Source organism: Diachasmimorpha longicaudata, chromosome 13, assembly GCF_034640455.1.
Source record: "Diachasmimorpha longicaudata isolate KC_UGA_2023 chromosome 13, iyDiaLong2, whole genome shotgun sequence".
NCBI lineage: Eukaryota > Metazoa > Arthropoda > Insecta > Hymenoptera > Braconidae > Diachasmimorpha > Diachasmimorpha longicaudata.
In genome coordinates, this window is record NC_087237.1 from 6,129,233 (window position 1) to 6,150,383 (window position 21,151).

The window sequence follows — 21,151 nt, forward strand, 5'->3', positions numbered from 1 at the left end:
GATGATTTTTCAATGAAGTAATAAAAATTGATTATTTCATTACATCATTTCTAAATCCCTCGACTGATCCTTCAAAGGCTTCTTCAAAAATAAACAAATAAATACTCTGCGAGATAGTTTGTCCACATATTCTCCTTCCAATAAAAAATAACAGCCCACATATTACAACAGCACACTTCGCGCCTGCACAGCTCTAAATCGCAATAACTAAACTGCCGCCCTGAGGGCCAGCCATTGAGCGAAAAATCTCTAACAACAAAGTCCCCTTTTCCCCCCTCAATTCCTTCAAACAGAAAATAAACTCTAGAGCCAGGAGAAAAATTAAAATTCAAAAATAAAATGATCCATACCATTAAAAACAGATTTTTTTTCTTCATTATTTTATACAATTTATTATAATTCACGCATTGCGCTAATCACCACGATTTCACTTCAAAAATGTTCAATTCTCGCTCCCGAAAAGGAAAGAAAAATCTCTTACAATAAATGAAATGTAAATGGACAGGCGAACACCACACACGGCAAAACCGCATCATCGTGATTAAACCATACATTATAACTCTCATATTCACTCTTTTATTATAAAAATAAAAATGTGTGCTGATGTAGGCCCTACATAGAAACAAATTGATATCGACGAGATAAATAAATTTTCACATTTGTTCGTAAAAAAAGTGTTCACCATTTTATTGCTACCATTTGAAAATAACAGGTAAGAGTGGGGCAAAACGGCCACCCCAACGATAACAAGAGTTGATAACAATGGACCAAGTGTATCAATTCAGGTCAGTGAAATTCCCAAAGAGAACCAGTTGTCCCTTCTCCAGAAGGAAAAAAAAAATTATCAAAACTTTAAAAGTTATCGAGCTGCCATTCAGCCCCACAATTTCCCACATCACCGACGATTTTAATAGATCAATGCCCGGTGTGGTGTACATGAGGTTGTAATCATGACCAAAAAAGAGAAAAATAAAATTGTAAAAACTAGGGGATGAGACGCTTGATGAGGATTAAATTAATTTGCTATCGTGGCTTATCACGGACACACAGCGTCCACGGCCCAATGTTTCTTCTTACTGAGTGTTTTCATTTAAATTCCACTTTAATAATTATTTTTACCATTTTTTTTTTTTCGTTCTACGGATGCACGGAGGAAACTGACAGATCATTACTGAGACGCCGGGCATCATAACACCGGACACTCGTGCACGCACAGAAGAGTACAAATTAATAAAATAATAATTGTGCTCTCTAATGAATTTTCCTTTTGATTCTCAATATGAACTTACGTATTCATCATCTATTTTGTCACGGCAGACCCTAGGACACTGTCTTTTATGCACGTGTGCAGCATGTGCGCGAGTATTCATTAACGTTAATCAGCTGTCTTTCTCGTTAAATCGGGTAGGGAGGGAGGGGGGGAGGGGGCTTTCCTCGCGTGTCAGGCAATCTGGGATTGACACTCATCCATCCGCAAAGAAAATAAGCCGGGAATACTCGAAGTGCTTGACCGGCGGATTTTTTAATTTTTTTTTTCATTTTTCGTGTTTTTTTTTTCGGTTCGTTTCAAAAATTCCAACTCCATACGACACATTCACGTCAGGATATAGCGCTGAATAATCTGCGGGAAAGAAATAAGAATTACTGATAATCAATGAACAGTTTTCATTCGATTCTCAAAGAGTTTAAGACATAAAACAATCAAAATATAAAATGATTGGAAAAAAATGGAAAAATAATTAAATTGAATAATTAATTTAATTGTCAGTGACGTTAGAATTACCTGGACGCAAATGTGCTAGAGTTTGTCCTGAAACAGGAATAAGTTGTTCGTCGCCGCAACGGCAACAACATTTTCCGAGGGATGCCATGCAGTATGGAGTATCTTTTTGTTAAAGTCCAGGCAGTCGACGCTTATTTCGTCTTTCTTGCGTTTACCGCCTGTACATACCTGTACAGAGCATAAGTATCGAATATTAGACATGTATATGCATGGAACTCGGAGCAATCGATATTTGAGTTGAAAAGTGTGCGGAATGGAGTCTAAGAAATAGAACGGAAATGTTAAAGATAAAAATTGAATAAATCAACATATACTTATTGCGAAAATATGAAATAATAATAATAATAATTTTTGGATGATAATGTATAAAGAATAACATAAAAAAGGAGTTTAAGGAGTTCGAAGGAGTTGAAGGATTAAAATAGCTTCCACTCAGAGGCAAAAATAGCTAAAGTACTTGGCTATTGCTGAATAAAAAAGCTAGAACCATAAAACTAGCCCGTGAATAAAAGTCCACTTACTTTACGTGGTTTCAGAAGTGTTTTTGGCTTGGCAATATCGCGTGCTGCTTCTAGTGTTAAATCACGCTTCGTCGCACGATCAAATACACGGAAGAAATTGTTGTAGGAGCCAGTCATAATCGCAGAGTCATTGCCGCTCCAGCAGCACTCGAATTTGTCGAAAATACAGTCGTTCTCATACAACGAGCATAATTTTGATCTCAAATACTCGTGAACCTTGAAAAATCACAATTGATTATTCCAACATTGATTCATTCCAATAACTGATAGATTGGCTAGGATAATTGATTGATAATAAATTATCTTACAGGATAACACTCGATTGGTTTTGTCTCCATGTGTAAATCCCACACTTTGACACTGAGGTAGTCTCTGCTGATCATATAACGGCCGGAATTGCTTAACTTGACGTCACTTATACTAGATATAATTTCCGAGAAAAAGCTCCTATTTGTCGGATCCTCGGGTTCCTCGAATAGTTTACTATGACGATCGCATAGTGCAGCTGATCTCATGTCGCACAATCTTATCGTACCTTTACTGCTGCTGTACACGAGTAAATTACATTCAACTGGATGAAATTCTGCTGCCGTTATCACCTCCGTTAGTTCCTCCATATTGGTTGGTTTTATGTCTACAATATCTATAAGCAAAAAAAAAAGTTATCAAGTAGCTTGTAACATAAAAAAATAATAAATTTTAAATGGTAACTATTGTGACACCTACTAAAACTCTGATCAGTGATCTCGAGATGCCAGAGATTAATTCTAAGATCATCGGCACTGAGGTATGTCTCCTGGTCGCTATTGACACTTATACTGTTAATATGGTATGTGTGTGCATTGGCAAATATTCTCCTCGGTGATGCCTCTACCGTCAACTCCGTCGGCTTAATCGTGGGAACCTAGGGGAAGAAAAATTGAATACCAGGGTGCAAAGCTCCGTCATCATGACTCCAGTAAATTGATAATCTATCAGTAAACTCACCCTCAAGGCAGTGATACAAGCAGGATCACGCATCACTCCACTCTCCTCCTTCGTGTTGTAACCCTCAACCTTCTTGTCCCGTTCACTGACCTTCCACAATTTAATTGTTTTGTCATTCGTTGACAGTAAAAAGTGAGCTGGATTTTTTCTTTTCAACCATCTTATTTTATTTATTTTCTCCTCAATCTCGAGGGACTTCAGGTAATCAAATTCTGGCTCGTGGCTCTGAAATGTACTGTACACGTTGTATTCACCTCTTCGGGGTATACTATTTTTACTCTGAAATAAAGAAAAAATATAACTGATTTTTTTATTGTTTAAAAATGACATTTTTTAATTCCAACTGATCGAGCTTTTGATATTCAACGATAAACTTGACGATTAATTGTCAACAACGACTGAATATTTACCCCCTTATATTTTACGCTATATTTTTCAATACAAAAAATATAGTTTGTCTACATATACTAAAAAACATTTTTCTAACCTATAAAATTATCCCCCAGCGATGAATGCAATGAAGACAAAGAAATCCGTCATACGTTGAATATTAAATTCAATAAATTTTTAATAATCACAAACTTACAATCGGATCACGTTGAAAAATAACGACCCTGCCGCCTTTGTCACCGGTAGCAAGCAGATCGCCATCGTGGTTAAACTCAACACAGGAGATTATATCAGCTGCAACAGATCAATAACATTATGTTGCATGAGCCACCTCCGGCCAATTTGCAAATCGCCGAAACGTTAAAAAAATCAATAACAACTAGACTAAAAAACACTCCAGCATGTATCCCATCAATTCCCCATCCTAATCTCACTAAAAGTGTCAACAAGCGAAGGCTACGCTGGCATCATTTTGGTAATAATGATAAGATATCGCAGCATCATAGCTCCACAAACGAAGCTGTCTATGCAAATACCAGACCCGAACCCTCGAGTATTTTAATAAAACGGAATGTTATGATAATTATAATTTTGCTTTTATCTGATTTTTTTTCTGGAGCAATGTGACGTGATATTGAGATTAGTTATTAATTGGACTAGAAAAATTGTTTGGAAAATATCTCTAACTTTCCTGAGAATATTTTAATGGAGTATTATCTGCAGAGAGCGTTTCCCCTAACACCAATGATCCCAATTTTTTCTCAAAAACCAGTCCCACCCCCAAATATCCCCAGAAAAAAACTCCAATGCTTACCATCGGTGACGTCGTCCTCGAGGGTTCCCTTCACCTGCGAGAAACACCACTGTATGTCACCATTGCCTGTAACAATGTCAAAATCATTCATCAATCCTTTGCCTCTGTGATCGCCCCCAAAGCCCGACCCCAAATTCACACATGAAACCCCAAATCGTGACAATGATGTCTTGAGAACGAAACAAGGCCATCGGAGTTGGACGCGTGGTTAGAAATTAGGGGTTAACCACGGTCGAGTGCTCCAATTCTCCCACTGACAAAAAGAAAATCATCAACAACGACGATATTCCCAAAACCACTGGCCAAAAAAGCCTCCACAACTCCCTGGCAGTATCACACTCAAGCAATCACCAGGACGTTTAAAAAATTCACGGCATCAGTTCTCCCTTTATTTTCAAAAAAAAATTACCGAACTGGGAACAATAAAAATATTGGTTATGGTTACTTGATGTCTCGCCGCAATCCATCTCGTGGATCATTGATATATTAAAGGGATTCTCTCAGCTCCTATTTGTCACTGTACTGTGTTCAATGTAATAAGTTTTATTTTTTTAGGCCGCTACCGTCACTCGGTCCTCGTCGTCGACGGACACATCTGCACCAGCCCGTGGTACGCGTGATGGCGGAGGGATGGAGGGACTATTGTCGCTGGAGAGCGGAAGGGGGAGCACGAGAAAAGAAAGGCCAATGGAATACGAATTGTAATTTTTTTTTCTTCTTCGCCCGAACAAACGTTGACACTTTACAGCTAAAAATTCAGACTACACGAGCCATTACCGAGTGTTGAACATTAATTTCACAGTTACCGAATACTCATGGAGATTTTGGGGGGAGTTTTTAACCTTCGACACAGCCACCGGCACCGGAGCAAGGTGGTTGGACATTCAGAAGATTGATAATGAACACTGTTACGACTAATCGACCAATAACTTCGATTGTCGTTCTTACTTACCGGCCATATTTCGACTTGTGGAAGTGAAAAATATCCCAGTTGTTGCTCCGGTAAAAAAAAAATGCGCGATACGGAGGGAAATACGAAATTTATCTCACAATTTTGTTTGTTAGTCAACTTTGTTAATACGTGAATGGGAGATTTGCGGGGTTGGGAGAGGGAGTTGACACACTGGTGGTGCTGTAATCCGTGGCGCGTGTCACATATTCGTTGAATTAAATTTTATTTTGCATATTTTTAACAGACACTGTCACGCGTTCATCTACCATAGCACGAGATCCTTCCACTCTAGGTTGCACCACTTCCACCAATTAATTAACTTTTTTTAATCAATTTCTGTCGATCCAACGGAGGTGAGTATCGGAAAAATTTGTCAAAACCGAGCACAATGCGTCTCCACTTCAATATCTCTCGCTCAAGTTTTTCGTCTTTGAAAACGTCGGTTGTGACGTCAGTGCGTGACTCCAATTTGTATTCAAGAGCGTTGGGCTATTGAATGGAGAGAATGCGAGACAACGGATGAGGCGGTGGTGGCGGTGTGGATTTTTTTTTTTTCCTATTCGAGATCGCTTTTTGAGGTTTTTTTTTTCTGCCTTTGGGGATTAATTCGGGGAAATCTCAGGGGGACGCCATTTTTGTTCGGAGTGCCGCGCCGGTTTTTCAGTTTCTCCAATGAGCAGATTCGTCTCTCTTTCACTCTATGGGTTTGTTATATCTTTCCCATATCCCCCCCGCACCTCACCAAAGGGCAGACGACGCATCTGAGGCCGGCGCCACTGCCGCAATCGCTTCTCCCACGAAGGCGCACGATTCTGCACGAGAATGTGCGATATTTTGCGCGGGTTGTCGATGGATTTTTGAAATTCGCTACTTGAGAGTGACGCGATATTTCGTTATCGTTCTTTAGTTTATGGGCAGAAATTGTTAATAAATATTTAAGAAAAAAATATCGGAGGGAATTGGATAGAAGAAAATGCCTAGACTTCGGTCAGTTGATCTAAAAATTATGTAAAAGAAAAGGTGTTAATCTTCGTTAATTGCACCTCATCATTATGCCATTACTTCCTATCATGCAATTTCTATTAAAAAAATTAAATATTTTTATTTTTGCCAATGAGACATGCGTTCTTCTCTTCGTCATTGCAACACCCCTGTCGCACCCGATTTGAGCGCCCCTGTCCTCCGCGAATTCTCACGATAACCCCCGAGAATGTCCGGAATTTTGCGCGGGTTATCCAGGATTTTTCAAATTCTATTAAACAATCTCCAGTTAATTGAATGCAACTAGACGTTCATTTGTTTAACCACAGGATTTTATTTCAACGGAGTTATTCACAATCACTCAACAAAATAAAAATCAATCACACGTAGAAATGATTAATTAATAGCCTACCCTGCGCACTACCTCCCAATTTATTAATTTTACCTAAAAGTTCATTGAGCTTATCGCGTAATTCCTCAAGAGATGAGAACAATGGACCATGATCACGAAGTTGTCGTTTTGTTAATTTCGAACTGAGGCTCCTGGCGCCCGGGGTGACTGGTGGTGAAGGTGAACTGTCTCTGCTCATCATCAGAGTGAAAATTACGTCGCGAGGAAAAAAAAATGATGAAAAATTAATTGCCGGACACGAGAAATCTGCTAAAAAAAAACTGAATGACTGAACGAATGAGAATATATTCTCTTTAATCACTCGACAATGGACTGAAACGAGGCCTTACTCGGGTGGTACACATAACCCCCATCAGGGGCATTATAAAAATGCAGCTGAGGAGGGAGTGCAGGGGCAGGAGGGGCAATGGCATTGCCGAGGGTACGAGGGAGATGGACAGCACGTGATAAGAGAGACAACGAGAACAAACTTCGATGTCTATACGATCGTCCGGGGCACATTAGAAGATGTTCGCTAATCGACTCGCCTCTCCTCGTATTAACGACAACGCTGTGGCGCAATTCAATTCCAATTTATATTACTCACTTAGAAATTTTCTATCGACATCTGTCGTGATCGTAACTGCCACGTGATTGGAATAAATCGATTAAAAATTAAAAATAAATTAACGTGTGTTTTGAAAAGTAATGGGAGAGCCCGGAGAGAATAAAAATTAGGAATCTCTGTGGTGGTAGATTATTTTACCAATTTTTTCGGTTTTAAGAATTTTTCGAAATCTTCAGTTCCAAAAACGGTGACAAAAAAGTGAGGGCCAGAGAGAAATTCCGTAATTTATTCAACTGTTGATTACTCGGGATCGGCAGAGTGAAATACCACTAGTGACATCGCATTCTGTAGGTATTTCCCTAATCTTCAAATCTACACGTCATCCATCAAAATCGTATCGTTTGATCACGAGATAATCGTCAGGTTGTCCCCCAACGCCACGCCACTTTCCCCCAATTCTCGTTTATCGCACTTTCATTATGTATTCTAAGTCAATTTTTGGATGAATATGTTCGGAATTGAGGGAGACATGGAAATATTTTTTAATGCTCTGTAAAAAAAACCTCCTGACGGTTTTTTGCAGGCTCCCCTTGTTTCAAAAATACTCGTAAAAAACCAGGTCTAATAGAGAGTGGAAAAATGGAAGACAGGGTGAAATGAATTTTAGTTAATGGCCGATTGCTCGGGATCGGTAGAGTGAAATCCCACGAATGACACCTCATTCTGAAGCTATTTCCCCAATCTCCAAATCAATCTATAATCCATCAAAATCGGATCGTTTTATCTCGTGATAGTCGTCACGTTATCCTTCACTCAAGTCCACATTCTCCTCATTCCCTGTCCCACTCGTTAATTATTTACCCTTCGTCAATTATAATACGAAACCGAAATAATTTCAGGCTACTCACAGTACGAATTACCCTCGTCCTCAGAATCATAACCCTGCAGACCATCACTCTGATGTAATCTCGCGGCTTTACCACCGGTCCCGATGTTCTTGTTGAGATTTATCATTGGCTTTCTCTGCCTCACATGACTCCGCGATCCACTCATTGTTTAACATTCATGAACAATGACTAAAAAACAACACCAACAATGTCTCGTCACTTTGTTCCCCCTGCATGTACCGCCAAACACAATCTATTTACCGAGTTCCGCAGGTTTCAGGGAAATAACGGTCGTTCGGGTGAAACGGAACCAGAGAATTATTTACGTTTACACATTCACCGATCCAACGACGTGCACAAACTGACCATTGGTCGCTCTGTTAAGAAGTTCATTCGATCATTTCGATGTACACAAGTTCTATTTCACTCTCTTTCCCCTCCCTGTTGTCTTTTTACAATCAACGGTGTTTACCACGTGCTTTCGGGGAATTCCCTGAAGGTGGCTGAATTACTAGAATGAGCTGTGGTGGTCGATTCATCGGAAGTATCGATTTTTCATACCCAACATCGATGTTTCGCCCTCGATATGTGCAATGGCCAATTAATCGATGGTCTTTGCTTCCCTCCCAACGATATTTTTAATTTTTTTCCCCATTTTTCATTTGTTTAAATTTCGATTTGTTCGACGATTGATGTTTTGCGAATTTTCTTGTACGACTGACTTCACACTGTGACAGACTATTTAGATTTTTGCTCAGGGCATGAGTGGTCGTTATATGAATGCTCCCCTTTTTTTTCCACTGGGGAGCGGCGGGGAAATTGAAAATGTCCCAATGCTTTTGTTTCAATTTTTTTGATGACGCAGACCGAGCGTGAAAGGAGAGTGACCGACGTGTGCACTTCTCTCGATGGGTTGTGAATGATTCACATGCATCTGCATGCACTCTTGCGGGTCCGTCATTTTCAGACGTCAAAAGCTAACGCAAATTGTCTCGGTCAACCAGAAAAAATATCGCCTCCAAAATAATTTAACGCAAATCAAATTTTACGAATTAATTCAATCGTTAATATTTTAATGAAACTGCAAGTGTAGGTCTGAGCTAAATGCAACAGATCGGTTACAAAAAATGTTGTACTACTCTATTCAATACCGAAAAATAATAACAAAGGGACGAAGAAAAAATGGAAAAACCTGGGAGATTATGGGTCGGAGCAAAACGAATGGAATAACCAATTTTCACAGTTGAAATTCTCCCATAAAAATTGATCCCTCAAAAGGTCACAGGTGAGGGATTCTGTATCCCACATTGGCATTTTATTTTGCATTCCAGGAGATATTTCTGTTATTTCGTTCTGCGTTTAATATCCAGGAGACAATTGTTGTGCGGCGGAAGGGATACTGGAGCCTGTAATGTGGAATATGCTAGACGGCCTGAACCACATACCCACTACGGTAAATGGTAATACCGAGCTACGTTAATCCTCGGCGCTTATGAATTCCATTCCACCTACCTAATATCCACCTCTCTATCGTTCATGCGGAATTAACAGTGCAAGGTCAATGTAAAATTTACGTTTGTAATTGACGGAAGGAAGGGGTAAATCAGCCTCACCAGGATTATCCTGATCATTGTCCATAATGAGGCTTTGTCAATATTTTGTCTGCATTTTTCAAATGAAAAAATTATCCTGCCCCGGATAGAAAATTCTTATTTTTTACGACTGGAGTAATCATAATTGAATAATTAGGCGAGAGGGGCCCAAATGAACGTATTCAATGGTCAATCATTCCAATCGCCCCCCTCCGCCCAATTATTTAAATTTATCATGACATAGCTCATGAATATTATGACAAATGGAGGACACCTCAGTGAATTAATTTCTAATTTTCATCACAAAGCTAATAAAAACTCCCGACGAAATTCCAGGGGGTTTCTACAAATTGTTATCTCTCCTACAGCAGATACTTCAATGCTAGTTGACATGTAAGGGCCCTGTGGTGTGCAAACACATCGTCTAATGCACTAATTCGAAGCATCACTTACCAGCCCTCTTGTTGACAGCAGTATTAATCATGGAGCCGAGCTTTGTGAGGCTGGATTGCCTCATGATACCAGAGGGGCTCTTCATCTGTTTGATGCCGAGTATCGTTGGGGTTGATGAGGCAGGTGATGTACCAGACCAACAATTTGTACCTTGATGATTGGTGTTGCAACAGGGGGTCGTCCGCTGATGCGGCGGCGCCCCCCATAGACCCACAACTCCTGCGTGACGCGTTTTGATGATTGATCCTTTACGATTTCTACCTTACGGTTATTTCTCTCTGCATCTAGATGATCGGATTATCTGAAAACATACCGTCATTATTCAATCGACCATTTTTTTCATTCATTTGAGAATTGCCCCCCCCCCCTCTTGACGTTGCTGAAAGAGACTTCAAATATGGCGGCACTCCCACCTCGAGTTTTTAAACATTTCTTAGAACGATTTATCCCCATCGCATGCCCCTAAACTTGTTTCATCGGGTTTCTATAAAAGGAACGAATTTTTCAAGCCATCTTTCAGATTTTTCCAGCCTCTTTTGGCTGAGAATTCACGGCGGAAAGTTTTTCCCCACATTTTAACATTTTTTTTCTCCCAAGGCCGGTTGTAAATGTTGCTGCAATAATTTTACACAATATTTTGCCTGTTTTTTCCGAAGATCTTTTTCTTAAAAATTCACGGAAGAGATTGTCCCACATTTCCAAGAATTTTTGTTTTTTATTCCTCGAAAATGAATTAATTGTAAATTATTCATTCAAATTAATTACATTACAATATGAGAACTGTAATAGCACCGAGAGGTAATTAAATAAGGAAAGTCTCGTCAGTGACACAATTAATTCTCCCTTTTCTCATAAAAAAATACACACACACACACACACCGTCACTTATGGGGAGCTTTGAATGTGCCGCATGCAACCGCAGGAAATGAATCCATACACGCGCCGATCGAAATTGATTAATTATGGCTTCAATAGCCAATGAAGAGATAGAGTTGCAGGGAGAATTATTGACCAGCTAATCAACGTCAATTATCAAGTACCGCATTAACGACTCGTCGAATCACATGGATCGTTCGCGAGGGAGGGCCTTCGCTCGACGGTATATCCATTATTTTTATTGAAAACTAATTCTCGGGAATGTCAATAGAAGAAGACTCGCAAGTTTATAAATGCGTAATAAGATTAATACTCGGTTGCACCTGTGGACGTCAACAACTATCGTAAATCTCCCTCGGAACAATCGAAGTCTGGGCGATGGAAGTTTCACAGCTGTTTCGTATGTTAATGTTTTTTTCTATTCCCGAAGTATTTGATTAACGGAAAATTCACTTCTTTCCCAACCAACTGATGCTCATTTTTTAATTTTTGTAATTGTTAATTTCGCGAGATGTGGGAAATCGAAACTATACATTCACTGAGAGTGAATAATTGACCGACATTAAATCCATTAATTAATTAATTAACCATAATTTGACATTTATAATGGATTATTAATGCAACTCAAAATGGAGAATTAACGTTGGGGCTTTAACATTTGAAAAATTGATGGAGAATAAATTAATTAATGGAGTGACTGTCATTCTCGGATTTCAACAGCAAATCGAAAACTCGATGAAATCCACGAATTTTAGACGTGATCCAGTTGGATTGAATTTTTCTATTTGTAATAAAAAACCTTTGGAAATGAATTCCATTTAGCAATCCCCAAACCATTATCCCCACTCCTATTGAGCACTCTAATTCTCTCGGAATGAACGTACATTTTCCCTCATTTTTAGCATCTTTTTTGCACTCACATCGATCCATCAAAAACCAGTTGAATTCAGATTCAATAGAGGCCATTAACAACAATAGCCACATACCCGGCGACTCAATCCCTTTGTTTTTCTTTTTCTCCTCTCCTTTCCTCACATCCCCCACCCACACTGACTCCCAGAGAAAAAGTCCTCTGAGAAGTGTGTCGTTACTTGCATCTCGTAACTCCAGGTTAATTAAAAAAGACGAAATAATACATACAAATAAAAATATAACTTATAAGGCTAATTTTCTACGAATTCTTTTGTTATCCTGACATATAATGAAGTCCCATAAATTAATGTAAAAAGCTTCATAAAGGAAAAACTAAAAAATTCGAGAGGCAATCAGGTAGAAAATAAAATTAGGAGCTTGTTATGTGGAAAATTGTAAGAAATACATTTTATGAATGTCCTTCTGAATAATTCATAAAACAAAATCTCTTGAAGGATTTTTCCCGTTGTATTACAATGACTCCTGCGTAATTTGTCAAGAAGTTTTTCTCCTCGTGGCAGTCTCCGGGGTAGAAGTGCTTGTCCTTCTGTTGCATTTTCTTGAACGGCTTCCTTCGCCAAGGCTCCCATAGCACGTCTCGAATCCTCTACGAGTTATGTGCAGGTTTCGCAATTGAGGGCCTCGAGCCAGTACAACTGTCCAGTCTTCTATCGCAAATACATCGGATAATTAGGTCACACCCAGCAGACTTTCCGAAGATTAAGGACACCCCCTGGCCCTCAGCGACCAACCCATCTCCCTGACCCCCCGCAACTCTCTTCTTCTGACTGCAGCTACTTTTTTTAATACAAATTCTCCACTTTTATGTAAACTTTTATGTAACATTATTTTTCAACACATGAGAGGATTCCTCAGTTGAGGCATTCCTCTTGTTTCAAGAATATTCCCCCTATTTTCAGTCGGTTTTTGACGTAAGCCGTTGCGAGATAGAAAAATTGTGGAATTAACGATTAAACGTGCACTGTCGTAATGCTAAATCACTCGTACCAGCACTTGCTAATTTCTGGCTGAAGACTTCTAATGGGTAAATTTGGATTTGTCGTGGAGGCAGTGGACATGATAACATTTACGCAATGAATTGATTATTGAGGTTTGACGTATTGTTGAGGCTCGCTTTCGCGTGGAGTACAAATGATTAAATTTTAACTTGGTCATTTCAATCACGTAGGTTACCTCTGCTGAAGATTGATTGCAGGATGGAAGGGGCCTAGGGATGCCGACGAATTCGTAAATTATCCGTTGGAGCTGGACTTGACCTCTAATCGCTCTTTCACTTTGTATATTTTATGGATTTACATTGTTTATTGATTTATATTTCCTTTTATCTCCGGAAGTTTCATGACTCATCATATCAATCGCGAAAAGTCTCCGGAAAATTTTCGAATTGATGAACATCTTCAAATAATGAACGATTCCATCGAATTAATCCAATCTATTTAATAATAATAATTTTGAAGAGACGATGTCGCTTAATTAACGAGTTCCCCGAGCAAAATACTTCAAGAATCGTCATAATGCAGCTCTTGTTGCACCGAAGGTCTTTTCGCATACAAATTCGTCACCTCTGACCTTTCATCATCACGAAAATCCTCAAAACCCTGGACCATCCTCTTTAATGTCAACGTCAGACTCCAGTTGACCCCAGAAATACTCACGAGGGGCTGGAGTACTCTACCCTCCTTTTTTACTCGTCACCATAGGGCATTTACGTTCCAACCTCAAACGTAATTACAATGTCCCTTGTGTTGAACCCAAGTTCAACAGTTACAATCGCCAGGACACTCCCCAGGCCACTCGTGTTGTCTCCAGTAGACCGAGCAATTTGGGGGATGATGAATCGTTAGTGACAGAGTCACGCTCCTTGCCATTTTTGTACCTCCAAACCCTTCTCGCAGCTCCAATAAAAGTTGAGATACCCAAAAAAAATTAATTCTGATTAAATCTTGTTTTTTTTTTGCTGTCGCGTGTTCGGCCATTTTTAACCATTACAATGCGATAAGAAAAACTATTTTTTTCGGCGGTAAATAACTTTCAGACCGAGCAATAAAAAATGTAAATGAGTCTCACTTGTATTGGATTTAATTCGTCTCGATGAATACATTCAGATGTTCAATGGAAATCAAATTTTCCCGATGAGTTAGAAACAAGATGAAATCAGAATAATAAAAAAATTGATTTCCCAAAAGCAATTCCATGGAAGGGCTCTGTGAACTACCTTGACTCCCAGAATTAATCCCCAACTCAAACACTCGAAAATATTTGATTACTCGACAGAAATATATTCGAAGGTGTCAAATACCTGTTATCGAACCGCGATAAATGCCAGACATATTCAACAACCTCCAAATATCGCCATTAATTTCCCAAATTCCATTTACCGTGCAATTTTTTTCTGATAAATCAACCGCACAATAAGAACGCACATTTACGAAATACTGGGAAACTCCATCGGCAAATGTTGCAATTTTCGTTGAGTTTCACCTCCCCGATATCCCGAGGATTCAACGTCGCATGCACCAGACGAAAAAAAAAAACGAGACGACAGTGATGAGCCCTGGACTCGACTCCCCAGTGGTTCCGAAATCAGCTGATGTGCAATAAACAAAATGAACAATCCCCTCCTCCATCAGGTACCAAAATACCGTCGAGACATGATAAAACCGGTGGAATTGAACGTCCGACGTTCCCCAAAAATAAGAGCATTTGTGAGTTTTACTCACCAGACGATGTCCAGGAAGTCAGGTCCCCTTGACGGCCAAGGACACCCAAAAATACTCGGAAATCGAAGGAGCGAAATAGTCTGATGTTATCGCTGATCGTTGAGACGAGTCAATCAATCACATTTGCCACAAGATCACTTGTCACTACAGAATTCCGTTGGCCACATGAGAATTCAGACGTAAATGTGTAAATAACGCGAAGCAACTGGCAAACTCGCCGGGGTCGTTCCGCCTGACGATGAGAACCCAAAAAGAAATAATCCTCCAGAATGTTTAACGGTGAATTTGATGTTTACGGGATCTCATGGGCCACTGCCGCGGCCATTGGTGATGCCGACGACTGGTAGTTGTCCTCGAGGGTTGTTACACTGGGCAGTCACCCCCGGGCGATTGGTTATCAATTTTTTTTTATCAGTGACAACGGCGGTGGTGCCTGGAACACGGGCGACAGTGAAATGTGTCAGGCACACAAGCGCAAGGCGGCTCCACCGCACGACTCCCGGTGATCAGAGGGGGAGGAGAAAAGAGAGGAGGTGGGTAGAGTGAGACACACGACGAGCTCGACCGAGCAACGCCGAAGCAACAACCCCAATAATGCCGGCGACCTTTGCATTTTGAGCGCAACAGTTGAGAGCTGGTGGCTTGAGGTGCTTTTCGAACAGGTGATTGGATTTTGTCAAGGGGAATTTTTCGAAAATGGAAGTCGAGGATAAATCCACGATGGCGATGCCTTGACACCGCGTTGTCCTGATTTCCTGAAGTATTTTACTTGGGGACAGTGACGAAAACAATATATCTGCATGATTCTTCAAATTTTTGGATTTTTTATCCAAAATATGCGAATTTTTCATTCAGCCTATAATATCAGGATGTCGAGGATTGGGGATTTCAGGGCGGGAAAAAGCAGCTTTTTAAAACAGATCTATTTGCTGTAATGTGTTTTCCACTAATTTATTTTTCATTTTTCTACTATTTCCTCATTAAATAATTAGGGCAAGACGTGATAGCGTCACTAGGGTAATAAGAAAAGTCAGGAGTGACCCTCGGACCCTTTACGAGGACAATAAAGGCTGTGGGATAAGGGTCACAATGGCCAAATCACAAAAATTGAATTAAAAAAGTCTGTTTCAATCCCACAATCCCCATCCAATAAAAAAAGCTATTCCAACCCCACTTCTTCCATCACGATTTTTTAATACCCCTGTTCACATTATTCCACTTATTCCTCATCGTGGTGACGAGCCCCTTGTACCGATACTTCGTGACCCCATAAAACTTCTTAGCCCTCTCCGAATCGTAATCCTGCACAAGGCAGTCGGCGTAGTAAGCCTCCATGCTACTGAGCTCCTGATATAAAATCCCAGCTTGTATCTCAATCATCCCCGCGCACTCGTTCAGGAGCCATCGAAAATTAACAGGCAGATCCCTCTCCAGACGATGCCACTCTACGTGGGAGTCCTTCTTCGACCCATCCTCTCTCCTGTACAGCCAATAGTCCTTGAACGCTCGAAACGCCGTCACCTTTTCAGTTCTCGATTCACTCCTCTTCTCACTCACGATAGAAATTTCCTCGTCCTCAGCCTTCGAACTAGGCCTCGAGACCTCTTTGATGATCGCCAAGTCGTCCTGATCTTCGTCTTCGCTCCATTTCTCGCACATGACGCAGTTGCAGCTTTCAGTGGGCTCCAGTTGTCGTTCGGAATGTAATAAACGTTTTTCCGCTGATTGCTGACGCTTGGTGACTTTCACTCGGTGCCAGTGACTCCTCACCCCGCCCTTCAGACACCGTTTCTCGAAATTCGAGAGCAGTAGGTTCTCCTCGGGGAATACCTGGGGCTCCTCCTCTTCTGAATCACTGTCCTTGAACTCTGGAATGTCCAGTTTTCCGTTGCTGTGAGTCTCGTCGAAGGCAAAGTCGTCGAACTCGTCTCCTGGGTGATTTTTGGGACGACTGGAGAATTTGATGTTTTTTGTGCAGAGGAATCGCTTCTTCTTGTCTATGTGAATTTTCCCCGGGGTTTTCAAGTGAAGGTACTCGAGGGGATCGTCATAAGTCTCGGATTTTTTGGGGATCGTCACCTGCGTGGGCTTGGAGAGATCCTCGGTGCTAGGGTAGTAGATCGCTGGATCGAAGGGTGGGACTATTCGCTCCAGAAAACTGGCGGAGGAGTCGACGACCTCCAGGTCTATTCCACATTCTTTTGAAAGGTCTTTGAAGCTGGGGGAAGCAAATAGAACATCAGGAATTCAAGAGATTGTTTTTTTTTTTTTTTATTGAACGGTTCGCGATTTTTGACGTAGATTCAGTCAAAAAATAATACTCACGTCTCTGTATTGGTCATGTAACCGATCTTCGTAGAGCTGAAGTTCTGTCTGAGAATGCTGGGCAGGTCCACCTCGTCATCGGCCAAGAGCTCCTGGAGGTACGAGTGCATCGGTGTCAGCGAGGGCTGGAACTGGCGCACTGGCTCGACCTCCGGGAGATTCTGCGCCAAATTCTCCATGTTCTTATCAATATTCTCTGTCAGTTCCTTCAGAAGCACCGTAGGTTCCCCAGGAGTCACAAATTTTTTTAGATAATTCAGATATTCGTTGACATTCTGAGAGGGTGCCTCTGGATCTAATCTGTACCTTGTGGCTGAATCGTGGTTCATTATCACAGTGCGACGACATTCGATGTACCTCTGCCACTCGATGAAGCTGAATAGTTTGGAGTCTAGGGCATCTTTCTCCTCTGCAATTCTGAATGTTAGAGGACAGTATATTTTTAAAAACATTTTCACTCGGAAATTTCGAGATTCCGACTGAGTTATTTATTTTGAAAAATTGGGTTGACTGACATTTTTTTCAAACAAATAAAATAAAATTCCTAAGATAAATATGACAGTTGGACGGGAGATATTTCTTGAAGAGGGAAAACATTGTTAGAATATGAAAAATGTCAATAACAAAGAACCAAGAAATTTATGAGAAAATTACAAAACGAGTTTATGTGTTTGAGGACTAGTGCTTGTTTTTCCTTTGAAATTCTAGAAGTTATGATATTTTCCACAATAACTTCAAAATTAAATTAAATTCTTGAAAAGACACTCTAAACAAAATTTCGTATCTCAGTTTCACATCGGCAAATATTTTTCTCGTCTCCATTAGAATAGGTCCGATAATGTGTCTGACACATATTCCAGCCGTACACGATGCAGTCGTCCTTAATGACAGCGTATGGCATGCACGGAGCGGTGAAATAGACTCCAGCCCATCCATTGGCGTGGAGTATGATGCCCCCGGCAGTTTCGTCAAGCATCTTCAACTTGTCGATTTCCTGCTGCAGGATATTATCAGGGCAGCTGTCGAGCTCCTGCGTCGCTTCGACGACTTCGCTAGCTGAATTGAACTTAATCAGGGAACTCACTGGCCCCGTGATGCAACAGCCGAGGATTTCTGAGGCGTAAATACCAGAACCAATCATTCCTGCGTCTGATACAGCTCCACTGGGCTTTCCTCTGGGACCACCGCCTGTTGCCCCGACTACGAGGTTGGACCCATCCCAGGATATGCAGCCACAGCTGTGATCTGGTTTTCGCAGATTTCGGGAATTCGGAGATGAGCCAAATTTATTTGTCAATAAAAATTGTCAATGGAATTTATTTTATAAATAAATAAATAATGTCCGAAGGGAGATCTTGTGATATTGTGGTCAATAATTATTAATAACCCCTTGACAATGTCAAGATAATTTTATATTTCGCTCTTTACTTTTCACTTCTCCATTTCTTTCGAAAACCGGATCCATATTCCCCGGAGGCATCCAGAACTTCGGAATATTCTTCATCCTCTTCATCAAATCATTGGAGAATATTTTATTTCTGTAATTCTCCATAACATATCGCGCAACAGAGATGGGATGCTCCACGTCCTTCAGACCTAGAATTGTGCCCCGGAGGGTTGTGGTGCCATTCATGATGCTTGCGTCCATCTGGACCTGGTTCTTATCATTGGGGGCACAGCCATAACCGCAATTCATAAATTCGTCGTTCTCCAGCCACCAGAGAGCATCCTCGACAGCGTCGACGGAGCTCTGGCTCGAGGTGAGAGCGTTGTAGCCTCGACAGGCCGACCTCACGCATGCCGACACCTTCTCCATTATCCAGGGGTCATCCACAGTGGAGATGCCCCCGTGGACGATTATACAGGGAGACTTTGACTTCATTTAGTCATTTAGTTGAATTAAGTTCACGATTCATTTGATGTAATGAATTTACAATTTTCATTGGTTTCTATTTGTCATTTGTGACTTGTCATTTTGCATGTCAATGATTTTTAGGTTCGAAACAAATGAGAATAAATAAATAAACAAATAAATAAATAGAAACTTACGAATTAATTCTGTCCACTACTCTCGATATTTGATGCTCTGTAATTCCATCCAATCCAAATAATATTTTCATGACGATTATAATAGCTGACATGGCTTTGGCCTCGTAACGTGAAAGTGAATAATTCCACTTTTCAAATGTGAGTTTTGGTGGTGACATGGCAATCATCCTCTCGGCATACAAAGCTACTCCCTCTGAAAATTACAACTGCTAACCAACTGTTCCAACGATCAATAAAGGTATCACATACGCGGTAATTGCAGATCTGTGCAGTAACGGTGAATCAAATCCACAATGTTGGGTTCAGGTATCTGAGATACTTCCAGCAACCTAGCCAAGGCTCCAGTTGCATCACGTATCCCTTCATATTTATTGAGAGTATACAGGGTTCGCTTCAGATCTTCGGGCGGAGGGTCCTCATTAGGAAAGAAGTGCTCCAGTTTTTTACTGGATATGTGTCCCTCCACCTGGAATCTAAGGAGTCATTTTTTATCCTCCAATCGTTGATTTTTTTTATCATTTCCGTTGAAAAAATAAAATGTGAATTAACTACCAATTTAATGGATGAATAATTTACCTCAAAACATCACTGAGATGGATCTTTTCATCATCAATTCTCAACGCAAGATTGATGACTGCCAGTACATCTTGCATAGTGAGATGTTGAACAGTTCTTCTGTATGCATGAAGTACACCATCCTTGGCAGCTCCACGTTTCACCCTCAAATGCTTCTTCGAGTTCTCCATAGCCTTCTTCTTATTCACAATCGCAAAGGTGTTGAGGTAGACAGGGATTTTTCGTTTTTGCCGTTGCAGAGCATCGGATTTGACATTGTGAAGGCTCGCATTGACGGAACTGGCGCCATCGGTCTCAGATTCGCTGGTGTCCAGGTACTTCTGGTACTCCGCATCAACCAATTTCTTCTTTCGCTGGGACATCAGTCGTCTGAAGCTGATGTCACTGACGTGAGTGGAGTCTCCATCTGAGATCCCACTGGACGTTGTCCTCTTTCTTTTGGGGACTCTGGAGGGTACATCACCGAAGACAATTTCACTGTCTTTCTTGCGATGGAAGAGGGGCAAACGGGGGAGTGACTGGGCACTAAAGGACTTGAAAGCCACTTCCAGCTTACTCAGATATGTGGCCCATAGTTGGAGAACTGTTATTTTCAGCGCTGGATTTGCTCCCAGTTGGATTAACTCGTTTGTCCAACCGTTCAAGATGAAGTTGAAGGTCTCCCAGGATGTCCATCCCAGAGTTGTCTCTGGGAAATTATTTGTTATATATTTATCATTGAAGTGTTTATTCAATAAAATTGTTTTTGTTGCATTCATTCATGGAATTTACCCTTTGTCTCAGCAACTTTACTTCGTCGATCAATTCTTCTCTTCGCCACATGAGTTGATGTATCAGCTGCGTATTCAACGACCTCCTCTCGCCTCCCCTGCAGGTACCAATGATCAGTCAATTAATGAGTTAGAGATTTTTCATTCAGCAGGAAAATAAATCATAAATTGCCATTTACCTCCTGTTGAGTTTCACATTGTTGACAGAAGTAAAATCCCGATTCCGTGTAAAATTCAACACCTCCACAGACTACACACGAATTCATTAATGAAATGTGTTTTATAAATAATTAAAGAGTGGAGGAAGTAATTCGATTTTACGCTGATTTTGTTTGTTATGTTTATCCCAATTTTGACAATTGCCTGCACGTGCAGAGATTATAGAGAAGATTGCAAACACCTGTGGAGGGGCTACGACGGCCAAATTTAGTAGCGATGGCGCATGAACTACGCTGGTGAATGTGCCTGTCGGTAAGGCATTTCCACAGAGAACGTGGGTAACTGGGGTGGGAGGCTTTGGGCTGTCGGAAGCTCAGGAGCAGAGAAAATGCGAAAAATGAAAAAAATTGATTTTAGAATATTC

General features: G+C 40.7%; 3 protein-coding genes across 8 annotated transcripts; all 3 read right to left on the minus strand.

Moving 5' to 3' along the window:
- Positions 1–347: 347 nt before the first annotated feature.
- On the minus strand, positions 348–15,302 carry LOC135168831 (protein phosphatase PP2A 55 kDa regulatory subunit). Of its 6 annotated transcripts, XM_064133403.1 has the most exons (10): positions 14,849–15,302; positions 10,320–10,620; positions 4,496–4,561; positions 3,878–3,975; positions 3,292–3,570; positions 3,031–3,208; positions 2,613–2,947; positions 2,305–2,520; positions 1,784–1,951; positions 348–1,621 (listed from the first exon to the last, which is right to left on the minus strand). In XM_064133403.1, the coding sequence occupies exons 2-9, from the start codon at positions 10,402–10,404 to the stop codon at positions 1,799–1,801; spliced, it is 1,410 nt and encodes a 469-aa protein (XP_063989473.1). In that variant the 5' UTR covers positions 10,405–10,620; positions 14,849–15,302; the 3' UTR covers positions 348–1,621; positions 1,784–1,798. The 6 variants fall into 6 exon arrangements, with proteins under 6 accessions (XP_063989473.1, XP_063989472.1, XP_063989470.1 ...); XM_064133402.1 differs by lacking the exons at positions 10,320–10,620; positions 14,849–15,302 and adding an exon at positions 8,296–8,912; XM_064133400.1 differs by lacking the exons at positions 10,320–10,620; positions 14,849–15,302 and adding an exon at positions 6,841–7,092.
- A 455-nt stretch (positions 15,303–15,757) lies between these two features.
- Positions 15,758–21,008, minus strand: LOC135168809 (TATA box-binding protein-associated factor RNA polymerase I subunit B). Its single transcript, XM_064133348.1, has 7 exons — positions 20,748–21,008; positions 20,570–20,666; positions 19,799–20,486; positions 19,472–19,695; positions 19,223–19,415; positions 17,174–17,590; positions 15,758–17,066 (listed from the first exon to the last, which is right to left on the minus strand). The coding sequence occupies exons 1-7, from the start codon at positions 20,832–20,834 to the stop codon at positions 16,031–16,033; spliced, it is 2,742 nt and encodes a 913-aa protein (XP_063989418.1). The 5' UTR covers positions 20,835–21,008; the 3' UTR covers positions 15,758–16,030.
- LOC135168860 (probable isoaspartyl peptidase/L-asparaginase GA20639) lies at positions 17,597–19,214 on the minus strand. The gene is made up of 2 exons (XM_064133461.1): positions 18,602–19,214; positions 17,597–18,418 (listed from the first exon to the last, which is right to left on the minus strand). The coding sequence occupies exons 1-2, from the start codon at positions 19,053–19,055 to the stop codon at positions 17,940–17,942; spliced, it is 933 nt and encodes a 310-aa protein (XP_063989531.1). The 5' UTR covers positions 19,056–19,214; the 3' UTR covers positions 17,597–17,939.
- Positions 21,009–21,151: the final 143 nt, after the last annotated feature.